General features: G+C 46.8%; 1 protein-coding gene across 6 annotated transcripts in view; it reads right to left on the reverse strand.

Moving 5' to 3' along the window:
* The window catches only part of rabgap1l (RAB GTPase activating protein 1-like), an 81,233-nt gene that overhangs the window by 53,940 nt on the left and 14,837 nt on the right, over positions 1-12,456 (reverse strand). For all 6 annotated transcript variants that reach the window (XM_081708606.1, XM_081708603.1, XM_035523236.2 and 3 more), the window contains exons 11-13: positions 9,872-9,998; positions 6,728-6,821; positions 2,224-2,374 (exon numbers count right to left, since the gene is read on the reverse strand). In XM_081708606.1, coding sequence (XP_081564732.1) covers positions 2,224-2,374; positions 6,728-6,821; positions 9,872-9,998 — 372 coding nt within the window. The remainder of the gene's footprint in view (positions 1-2,223; positions 2,375-6,727; positions 6,822-9,871; positions 9,999-12,456) is intronic.

The raw sequence follows: 12,456 nt of genomic DNA on the forward strand, positions 1-12,456 counted from the left end.
CCAACACATCTGGCCTTACAGCATGGCCCTGCATTATTCCAATGAACAATACACTAAAAGACAGGCTGACTAACATGACTATTCCTGCATTTAGCAGTGGCACAATTACTCAGGATTCATTCAGCACCACAATCAATAGCACGTGGAGACAGAGACATTAATAACTCGGACATGGCTGGATGCGGGAGCACCCTTCTTCCCCTACCCCCGCAGGCTTTTTGGCCTTATTAATAGCACCACAACGGCTATATCAATATCATTATTTCGAGCCGTGCGGGAGAATACGGCAAATTTAATTAATGAAGGCCTGATTTATACTGCCACTGCTGCAGAAGCAGGCTTACATAAGGCAGCGTATATTTAGCAGCTCATCTGGATGGCAGCTATTTCTGCCCATGTGAGAGGCGATGGGAATGTGTCTCTGGGTTAGGGAACCGGAACAGTGGAGTTTACACTGGCTGGCAAGGGCTGACAGCTCGGTATAAATACATATGAAAAACAATTACCCTCTGCTTCACTCTTTCATTACAGCTCTCTCTCTCTCTCCCTCTCTCCCTCTTTATTTCTTTTCCTCTTGCCCTTTCTCTTAATAATGACTGTACTGTATTTCAAACATCGGTCTGCAGAGTAGGAGTGGATGAGTATTGATTTGTATGTAAAGGGGGAAAAAACACCTTGGTCAAGGTGTTCTAACATCTCCTCTAAATTTGTGAGCCTCTATCAGTATCAGCACTCAGCCTTCGCTTTAACCGTGGGCGCGCCAACAAGAACCCTTCAAACACGGCCCTGTGTGAATGAGCTGGGCTCTGGGAAAAGCAGCAGGAGGGGCAAGTGGTCTGGAATGCCGAGTTGGGCTTGTGGGGGCCTCGGGGGGAGGGGCCTGGGTTTCTGATGTGCCTCTGTAGCAGTGCTGACAATAAATTGAATGTGGCAGGTCTTGACCAAGAGCACACAGGGGCAGTTGGGGATATCCTCACCTCTCTCTGACCTGTAGTCCAGGGCAGCGCACCCTTATTAAAAGCTTCATTTTGCCAGGGTCCAGGAAAGAGGGACAGGGATCCAGGGTGGGCTGAAATGTTTGCATGGTGTTTGCATGGTGGGCTTTTCAGTTCACTGGCCATTTTAGCAATTCCCTAGCTTATAACACCAGACAGTGAGAGATGGGCTTGATACACACTAATGGTACTTAAATTGTATGGGTTAATATTGGGATAACCCAACTATTTGCAGGCCATGGGGTTCTTAGCACTGCATTTAAAACCCAGGGTGGTAAGCTGTGGAAGCTGATACTACTGAAGCAGACCTCCACACTTCTGACTCCACTCTGAGACTCTGCTTGCTAAGCTCCTAGCTTTGCTGATCTCAGGAACACGGTAAGCTGGAATCCAGGTTTCCAATTTCAGGTATCAAATTCTCAGTTCTGAAGTAACACACCATTCTCTTCAATGAGCCACACAGACGGGTATCAGGCAGATGTGGAGAATCCGTGGGCTTTTCTGCTGACTTAGATGGGTCTTCCTCGTACTTCCTCAGGAGAGTTGCCTTTCTGACAGAGTCAACAATAATGCCTTCAGTGTGGGAACATTCCAACTACTGACCACAGTTGGCATGAGAACCAATGCACCTCCAAGAACAACACGAAAAGAATTAGCTTTTCAAACAATGTATAAGCACAACATAGCCCACAGAAACGCCTAGGCGCTATCAAGTAATCGGACTTCTCGAAACTATTAGCTATGAAGGAAGTACTTGTTGGGATATTAGAACAGGATAAATGATTCCACAGTGCACACAGCTGAGAGCCTGCTGCAAGAGCGGCGCTGAAATCTGGAGGCCTACACTCACGTGTGAAACCAACAACTGCTGTTCGTTTTCCTTTATCAACGCATACTACAGGTATAAAAAACAGGAAAGGAGAATGTGAGAAAGCAGAAAAGAAATTTTCTGTAGAAAAGATCAAATTAAAAAATGAAGAAATATTGGACAGATGCAATGGGCTCTAATGCAACAATAAAACTTCATACTTATAGCCCTGAACCTTACACAAATCACAGCAAGAAAACCTAAAAACCCAAACAGCATTTTATCCATTCACTGTGCTTTAAATGAGCAACGCGAAAGATGCAAGTGTTTCTAGAAAGGTGAGCTGTGTGTAGATGGAAAAAGGGAGGGGGGGGAAGGAGAGAGAGAGAGAGAGAGAAGAATGAGGCAGAGCCGTCTTACCTTAGTGATGAGGATGCGGTAGCGCTCCAGCAGGGCTTGGTCGTCCTGGCAGCCAGACAGGAGCTGCCAGACTTCAGCGCGCAATGCCTCCGGGACACCAGGCCTCACCAGCGCAGACAGCCCCTTAGGCCGAGCAGACAGGTTCCCTTGCCTGACAGGCACAAGACAGACTCCGTTACTGATGTACGCCATGAGCTGTTTCACTTTAACATGCCACATGCACAGAACAAGCATTTGCAAGCAAAATAAACACCTTGAACGTATGCAGCAAAAGCATACGCGCTATCTGTCATAGGATATATTTTCTTATAGGACTCCCCATCTTGTTTCTAATAATCTCTCCAGCGAAATTCTAGGTGAAATTCAATTTTTTAAAATACACTGAATGGAGGCTGCCACATGACCTTCATAATTATTTGGGTAGGTTTAAAAAGATATATATACCATCATATATATATATATATATATATATATATATATATATATATATATATATATATATATATATATATATATATATATATATATATATATATAAAATCCTTTTTCTCCTTGAAGCTCAGGTCCGCTACCAGTGGTCTGGGAGCTTGAGAGTCTTGCATAGTATCTTAATTATTGTTCCTGGGATCTGCTGGAGTCACTCTCCCAGTTTGGGGGGTCACTGCCCCGAGTGCTCCAGTTACCACGGGTTACCACAGTTGCCTTCACCCCCCCCCACACACCTTTTCTATCACTTTCTTCGGACCTTGGTATTTCCCGACCTTTTCCCTGATGTTGCCATCACTCAGGATTGCCCATGACTACGGCCTTCTTTTGCTGTTTATCCACCACTGCTATATCCATTTGGTTAGCCATTACCATCTTGGGACATCAGCGTTTCAGGGGCATCTTTGCACAGCCTGCTTGGTGTGGTAGATCCCAGCTTCTACTGATCATGTGTTTAGAGCTTGTTCCTGTGCTGCCATGATTAGTTCCTCTGTGCTGTGCATCAATCCAGCCTTTTCCAGCCATTGGTAGGATTTCTCCATATCAACCACTTCCACCATCTGCTGGCGGTACATGCCATGCAAGGATTTTTCGTCCTATGACGGTCTCTGTTCCTCCTCATTTCCATCCTACTCTGGCTTCTGCTGTCTGAGGTACTCAGTAAGCACACTGTCACTTCTGGCCATTATCCTGGTGTATTCCTGAATCTTGGTTGTTTCATCCAGGATAGTGGCTATGATGCTCACTGGTCCTCAGCCCCCATGTTTCTGCCTAGTGTACAATTTCAATTTCAGAGTGCTGGATTTGGGATGAAACCCTAAATGCATTGTGAAGAGCTTCCTTGTCTTGATGCCATTGGCTTCTATCTCTGACTTCTATCTCCAGCCTTTTATGCCAGCAGGGCATCTGATGGCTGGTAGAGCATAGGTGTTGATAGGTGTTGGTAGGTGTTGGTAGGTGTTGGTAGGTGTTGGTAGGTGTTGGTAGCCCAGATCTTGTTTTTCCACATTCAGCTGACTTTGTAGTACTTGTCTCACTCTTTGTAGACATTTAGCTGTAGCTACTTTCCTTGTTGCCTCTTTGTAATTCCCATTTGCCTGTGGGTTTTCCAAGGTACTTGTAGCTGCCCTCGAGATCTGTTATGTTATAGTGGCAGTGTGATCCCCTCTGTTCCAGCCACCTTCCCTCTCCTTGTAACCATGACACTTATCCAGTCTGAAGGACATTCCGATGTCGCTGCTGTATATCATGGTGAGATGGATTAGAGAGTTGATGTCGTCTTGTTCATTTCCGGCATACAGCTTGATGTCATGCATGTACAGGAGGATGGCTGATGGTTGATCAATTCTGTAGCTCTTCTGAGGACACGGTGATGGTCTCACTAAGGTGTTCAGGCCTATGCAGAACAGCAGCGGGACAAGGCTTCTCCTTTGTAAATACCGCACTTGATGGTGGATCATGCTATTGGCTTGAAGCTGGCCTCAAGGGTTGTCCTGATGAAGGCTCTTAGAATCCTGTTAATTTTATACAGCCTCAAGCATTCCAGGATCCATGTGTTTCTTGTAATCAGACAGGTTGGTCTGTCTGGTCTTACAGTCTTGAGTGACTGTTTTACCCACCAGCAGCTGGTGCTTGGCTCCTCTGGTGTTCTTGCTAATGCCTTTCTGGGCCCCGCTCATGTACTGAGCCATGTGCCTACTTATCTTAGCCACAATAATGCCTGACCGGCAGGTTATTGCCCGGTAGTTGGATGGAATTGCCCCTTTCTGGGGGTCCTTCAGGATCAGGAGCAGCTGGTTTATGGAGAGCAGTCAGCTTCTTCAGACAGTAGGCATGGACCTGGCATGGGCAAGTTCTTCATACTTGAAGACACTTTCTTGGATGTCCACCAATATGATTGTTACTAGATCCTGTTTGGGGTGGTTGCTGTGGTCAGCTGTCAGGTTCTCTAACCACTGGGCATTGTTGTTGTGTGATGCCTCATTCTCCCCTATGCCTTTCCAGTATTGTTCAGTATGGCTTTGGTGGATCTGTTCTTATGCTGTTGCCCTGCCACTGAGAGTACACTTTGGACAGCTTGTCTTTAGGGTTGAATTCACATCTTCCAGCATTCCCAAGTTCAGGGTGTGGGGATGATGATGATGACGACGACGACGACGACATCTGCCCTCTGACCTCTTGTCCTGGCTCCCTCTTGCCGTAACATATGTGTCGTACATCGTCAATCTCAAGTTGTGACAGCCGCTGCGGATGTTGGAACACTGAGCTACTAATTGTTCCGGAGTTAGTCAAGGTGCTGGGCTTCAAAGCATCCATAGTTCCCACATCCCACAGTCCTTAATTCTCTAATCTTGTCTTGTATATGTAGCCCACTTCCATCCAGTAGCCCACTTTTCATCAGACTGCCTTGGTCCCCCAACATCTGACGCAGAGGCGTCCAAATTGGTATTCTAAACTCTCATTAATGAGGTAGGACCACACTGGAGATTCTCTGGTCTGGATTCAAACCCCCGACCTCCTGTGCCAAAGTCAGCGGTGTGCATGTATAAATAACTACTTTATAGATTATTTCTCAAATTGACTGGATAATGATACTTTTTTATATTAGACACCATATTACTGACATACTGACATTCAGAAAGGGACATGCATATCGCCCAAAACAAACATGCCAGACCAATCGCATGCAGGTGTCGCCTGCTCAGTGGTGAATGTTACCTGAGCAGCACAGGTTTGACCAGAGCAGCAGTGTGCCGTGTAAAGAGTGAAATGGCCAGCCACGTCCCAGACCTGAGACTCCTGGCAGGTGTTGATCGAGTGTGCTGGAATGCGTAGGGATGTGCATGTGCCGCGCTGGGGCTGACCGCACAAGCCTGTGCCCACACACGCTGCCAGCACCACAGACCCGCAACAATAGGAAGTGGCTTTAACTGGCACTTGTGAGAAATTCTGTAGAAATTATGAAGTGATTTGAAATAGAGGGACTGAAGACAGTTGCTCTCAATCTGAAAGGTATTTGACTTGGAGGACGGTTGGAAAGCCAGCATGAAGCTACAACCCGTGAACTGTGGTACTATAGCTAGTCTCAAAAAATAAAATACCAAACAGTCCCCCTGTACTGTGGTGAGCACCTGAACGGTCTTTCACTGAGCACAGGCAGGGGGCTCACGCCAGTCTGGGCTGCAGCTGTGTGTTGTGTGAGGGAAGCAGTGTGCTGCCCATCTTCACTCTCTCCAGAGATACGCCATTGTTCAGGGCAAAATTCTCCAAGCTGTCTGAATGGTTGTCAAGGCAGTGGCAGTTGAATAGGCTGGTTTCTAGGGAAACAACTTTTAACAGGCAGGCCACAGGATCTTTTCCAGGGCTGTCCTTCGGAGGCACGGGGGGGGGGGTGTTCCGGCCGAGGACCCAGCGTGTGACGTGGCCACAGCTCTGGAGAGATGGCTGGTCCAGTGTCTTCCTCAAGGTCATAGCCACGGACAGAGAAAGCACACTGGTTTGACACGACGTCCATAGCCCTGGTGGGCCATATGGTATGGAAACAGTAAACCCAGAGGTCCTCCACATTCCACTGTCCCTTTGCTTGTTTGTTTGTTTTGAGTATTGCATTTTTGCTTTAGATTTGATTTGAGCTTGTATTTTTAAGAAGGGTGTATGATAACTCGGCTAATCTAGTACTATTCAATTGGACAATCAATTTAACATGCAGTTTGTGAGTACAGTAGACCATCAATACACCATGTTTGGTTTTACTTATTCCAAGCTGCAACAGCACCAAATGATGAAATGTCTTTGAACATACGTTTTCCAAGGAATAGTACTAAGTAGTGTTATAAAGATCTGTGAAATCTTACCAGGTTCCATGCCATTTGAATCCCGTTTATACTTGTGTGTTTGCTTTGATTCAGTAGTTACCACCCCCTCCACCCCACAGTGAGCGGCGACTCTACTGCCCACCAGCCCAAGCCAGTAATTAACCGTGGAAACAGTTTGTGGATGACTGTGGTGGTGGTCTCACCATCTGTTAAGGATCCCACCCCAGGATTCCAGAATCTTCTCAGGGCAGTCCTTAGACACGTCGCCAGTGCCACTCGAGATCTCACTGTCACTGTCTGAAGGCAGAAGGAACAGAAAAAGAAGAGGACATGAAATATTTTGTGATCATATAATTTATTTAACCTTTTAAGATTTCCATATGAATTTTTTCCTGATCTGTACCAGTAGAGGTGTTTTGTTTTCTCTTAACGCCCGAGGCAGTGTAGTCACCAGGGCTGAGCAGATGCACTCTGGCTGCAGCCGGCTGGTGTGCACGTGGGAGCTCTCCTGGAGGGCAGGCGTGCTGAGCTGAGAGTCGCAGCTCCGCACTGTAAAGCACTCAGCTCCAAATTTAAACACAGAACTTGGACCTCCACTGAGTCTTTCACCTCAAAAACAGCGAATACACTCTGGCTCACAGTCTGTAAGCACATGCGTGTCCATGTACTTGTGTGAAAGTGTTGTGTGTGTGTGTGTGTGTGAGAGAGATGAGGGAGAATGTGGTTGGAGCAGCTCTTATTCAAACTCTTCAGCCAATCCCAGCCAATGCCTAGCGTGGAATAGCACCCGACTGCCACCAAAACCCCATGACTGAACGGCACCACTCCCACCGCTGCAAACAGGAGGGTGAGACGCCTGCTACCGCACCGTAGTGTGCCCCACACGGCAGGGTGTGGGGACACTGCCGCTTTGGGTGGTAAAGAATGTGACTGCTACTTAATGCTCACAAGTGTGATGTAGCCTAGCAGCAGCCTTGGTGGCCTGAGATCCTACAGTCTACAGAACAGCAGGTCCATACAATAATGCAGCAAATCAGTCAGAGCGGAAGGCACCACGGCTGTAGTGCCACCGCACAGTGCACACATTCTGTAGCACATAAAAACGGTGAAAAGCCTGCAGAAAAACAAACTAGAAACAAATAATATTTCAATCATCCTCAAACAGGAGCACAGAGGAAGGAAACACAGAATGGGACAGTGCTGAGTGTTGGTACTGCACACATGCGCGTACAGAACTGCAGAGTTCATCTCATGAGCTACAGCACGGTGGTATGGAATGAGCATTCTTATCCCTGGACCTGTAACAGTGCTCCAGATCAGGGAAATGCTCGGTGTCACATCCACAAGGGAAAGAAAGGTAGGCAGGTGAGAGTGAATGAGTGAGTGAGAAAGGAGAAGTGGGGCATGAGAGAGAGAGAGTGAGAGAGAGAGAGAGAGAGAGAGAGAGAGAGAAAGAGAGAGGGAGAAGGAGAGGGAGAGTAAGAGAGCGAGAGAGAGGGAGGGAGAGAGAGAGGGAGAGAGGGAGAGAGAGAGAGAGAGGGAGGGAGAGACAGAGAGAGGAAAGTGAGAGAGAGAGAGAGAGAGAGAGAGAGAGAGAGAGAGAGAGAGAGGGAGGGAGAGACAGAGAGAGGAAAGTGAGAGAGAGAGAGAGAGAGGGAGGGAGGGAGGTAGGGAGGGAGAGAGAGAGAGAGAGAGGGAAACCTTGAGAGCTGTCCATGTCCTAAGGTGACAGAGCAGCTCAATAGCAGGTGTGGGTGGATGAATCTCCTTTTCTATCTGCCTTACACAAAAAAAGGCTCAGAAAATAGTGAGAGTTTGTCAGGACATTTGCTCCAAAAGCAAATGAACTGAAAACCCAAAGCAAGGAGAATTAACTCATACAATTCAGATTCTTCTGATGGCAAAAATATAGCAGCAGAACAGCTTTGTTCATCATAGCAACTTAATGCAAAAGAACAACAAACATTAAGGCTTTAAAGCTTCAGATTTTCTGCCACTTTGCAACCTGCAGTGCATGTAAGCAGATGAACATATGGCATTCTCAAACAATTCGCTGCTTCCTGAAAAGTGGTGAGGAGGGAAATGCAGGATGTTTGCAGTGGAAACACTCAGGATGGCACAGCACCGCTCACTCATCACACTGTGGACCAGAGACCCTTATTTACGTGATCTACCAGAGCCATTATCTTACTGCATCTCCTCTTAAGCTCACACACACAAGTAACTTCATCATTATGTAAACAGACGTTCTCTTGCACGACTAGGACTGGACAGCAAGAATAATCAAAACTGACTGATGTTAGTTTTAGATTAACACAGGAAATTTAAAAAAGGATGTGACATATCACACGATATAGTCAATGAGTTAACAACAACAATAACAACAACATAACAACAACAACAACAACATAATAATAATATTATTGTTATTATTATTATTATTATTATTATTATTATTATTCGAGTACACAGTAATTAGTCACGGGTCCAAGTGTGCACAGTGTGGCACTGGGTGGCGAGTCCACCAGTCCCAGCCAATGGCTCTTCCAGAGACGGGAAACAATCAGTGCTAAGTGACCTAGCTTTCACATCTTTAGATCACAGCTTCCACTGTCAAAACGGACACCACCTCAACATCCTTTTGGCCAATAATTGCAATTGCAACTGGGTACTGATGCACTATTTGCTAGGCTACTAGTGTTATAGCTAGACTAAAACTAACCCATTGTGAAAGGGCTGAAGAGGAACACACACACACACACACACACACACACACACACAATCTGCTGATATATATTTACAGAAGCTCTAAGCCAGCATTGACTAAATTAATGCACCCACTTCATTCACAGTTGCCAAAACACATGAGGGAAAAATGCAAAGAAGAGAAAAAAAAAAAACCTGTGGGAAAAAAAATCTGGACTGATGATCTCACTCGCTTGATATGCTGCCACTGGGGGAAAGAAAAACGTAACAAATGTTCCTGCAACAGCTACTTCTGCAAAGGCAATCTGTTGCTTTTACCCTGCCTGCTCTCACCATGTCTACAGGCAGGCCAAATAAGCCAAGAGACGCCGCCATTTGTCATGTAAATTGAACACCACAAAGCTGTGCAAGAGTGACGAAAGGAGGTAGACTCCTTCATCAGCTCACACATGCACATGCAATGACTATTACAGTGAGTGGGGAGGTCAGGCATCACAGTGATGTCTCCTGAGGAACCTTCTGCAAACCAGAGCCCACAGAAGTGAGCAGCAAAAGGGCAAGAAAACATCACGAAAAAAGCCGAACACGGTAAGGCACTCCTGACAGGGAGCACGCAGGGACAAGCCCATGGGACTCCATACCTTCCTCGGGCTCTTCTTCCTCACCAGGGGACTGCAGACGAGCTCGCGCTCCACCCTCCTTCTCCAACTGCCTTTGGAGGCTCACCACCTCGTACATGGTATCTCCCTGACTGCCTCTCTCGGCGCCCTACACACACACACACACACACACACACACACACACACACACACACACACACAATGCCAGCAGGAGCATCTTAAGTGTGCTTACATTAACCATATGAGCATTGCTTTAGAAGTGTGATACACTGGCAGTGAAGAAGACTAGGCAAGCCTAGTTTTGCAGGATCTCCATCTGCTGCACAGCGTTTGTCATACAAGTGTCAAAAGCATTTCAACAGGGAGGCAGGCGTTCATACAGGTTACAAAGACATGGGCTGCATATTACACGTCCTTGATTTTAACCTGATTTAGACTCTGCGCTTCCATTCAGGTGCTAGGTGGCATCCTTCCTGTGTCACCTATCGCCTTATGAGATCTCGCCTAATAAGGGACACAAGGCTTTTCCTCAGAGACGAAAAATGTAGAACCCAGCATTAAATTAAACTATACATATACGGTGCAATGCTGGTTTTGTGGGGGCTTTTAAATGATTGTGTTTTTACATGTGACTTCTATTATTTGAAACTGTGGTGCAAAAAAAAGTAGGGCAGAGCAAATAATAGAACAAATTAAAAAAATGGACAAGTAACATTTTGGAATTGGATGAGTAATGGTTTTGGAAACCCATTCATAACCAATCAAAAGTCAATTATATATTTGTAGTCTAAGCTTGTTCTTTGTTCACGTGAATTCAAAAAACCTAACAGATATTTCAAAGACGAACAAGACAACCAACAAGAATGGTTAACATAAGCTACTTTTAAAATGTAGCTAAATAGCTAACTTTCCCTCATATAAGTATCTGATATAATGGTTCAGACAAATACAGTCAATACGTAGCTACAAATGGACCCGATACATCCTCACATCCCTTCATATAACAGAGCATTACTAGATATTATACCCCTCACTAATGCAGCCTACCCCTACCCCTTAGCTACCCCTCACTACTACCCCTACCCCTTAGCTACCCCTCACTACTACTCCTACCCCTTAGCTACCCCTCACTACTACCCCTACCCCTTAGCTACCCCTCACTACTACCCCTACCCCTTAGCTACCCCTCACTACTTCCCCTACCTCTTAGCTACCCCTCACTACTTCCCCTACCCCTTAGCTACCCCTCACTACTACCCCTACCCCTTAGCTACCCCTCACTACTATAGCCTACACCTACCTCTATACACACACACACACACAAACACACACACACACACGTGTGCGTGTGTGTGTGTTACGACACAGCTAGTCTACACGGTCCCCGTAAGGTCCATGAGAGTGTCCGAGTGGATTTTGAAAGCATCCTTTTTTGTCGCATCTGAAAAAAAAAGAAGTACCAAACTTTTTCCGATTTTCTTACATAATGGTTTATTACAGCACAAAAGTAGCTCTCATTTTACAGCTTAACCTTTGACGTTTGAATTTGTTGCGGTAGTCACAACCGCAGTGTACTGTAGCAAAGAGGCAGCGGTAGCCACAACCGCAGTGTACTGTAGCAAAGAGGCAGCGGTAGCCACAACCGCAGTGTACTGTAGCAAAGAGGCAGCGGTAGCCACAACCGCAGTGTACTGTAGCAAAGGGGCAGCGGTAGCCACAACCGCAGTGTACTGTAGCAAAGGGGCAGCGGTAGCCACAACCGCAGTGTACTGTAGCAAAGAGGCAGCGGTAGCCACAACCGCAGTGTACTGTAGCAAAGAGGCAGCGGTAGTCACAACCGCAGTGTACTGTAGCAAAGAGGCAGCGGTAGCCACAACCGCAGTGTACTGTAGCAAAGAGGCAGCGGTAGCCACAACCGCAGTGTACTGTAGCAAAGAGGCAGCGGTAGCCACAACCGCAGTGTACTGTAGCAAAGAGGCAGCGGTAGCCACAACCGCAGTGTACTGTAGCAAAGAGGCAGCGGTAGCCACAACCGCAGTGTACTGTAGCAAAGAGGCAGCGGTAGCCACAACCGCAGTGTACTGTAGCAAAGAGGCAGCGGTAGTCACAACCGCAGTGTACTGTAGCAAAGAGGCAGCGGTAGTCACAACCGCAGTGTACTGTAGCAAAGACGCAGCGGTAGCCACAACCGCAGTGTACTGTAGCAAAGAGGCAGCGGTAGCCACAACCGCAGTGTACTGTAGCAAAGAGGCAGCGGTAGCCACAACCGCAGTGTACTGTAGCAAAGAGGCAGCGGTAGTCACAACCGCAGTGTACTGTAGCAAAGACGCAGCGGTAGCCACAACCGCAGTGTACTGTAGCAAAGAGGCAGCGGTAGCCACAACCGCAGTGTACTGTAGCAAAGACGCAGCGGTAGTCACAACCGCAGTGTACTGTAGCAAAGACGCAGCGGTAGCCACAACCGCAGTGTACTGTAGCAAAGACGCAGCGGTAGTCACAACCGCAGTGTACTGTAGCAAAGAGGCAGCGGTAGTCACAACCGCAGTGTACTGTAGCAAAGACGCAGCGGTAGTCACAACCGCAGTGAAGTACACAAGGGACATTTT

Source organism: Electrophorus electricus, chromosome 26 (genome assembly GCF_041902795.1).
Source record: "Electrophorus electricus isolate QZ-2024a chromosome 26, ASM4190279v1, whole genome shotgun sequence".
NCBI classification, from domain to species: domain Eukaryota; kingdom Metazoa; phylum Chordata; class Actinopteri; order Gymnotiformes; family Gymnotidae; genus Electrophorus; species Electrophorus electricus.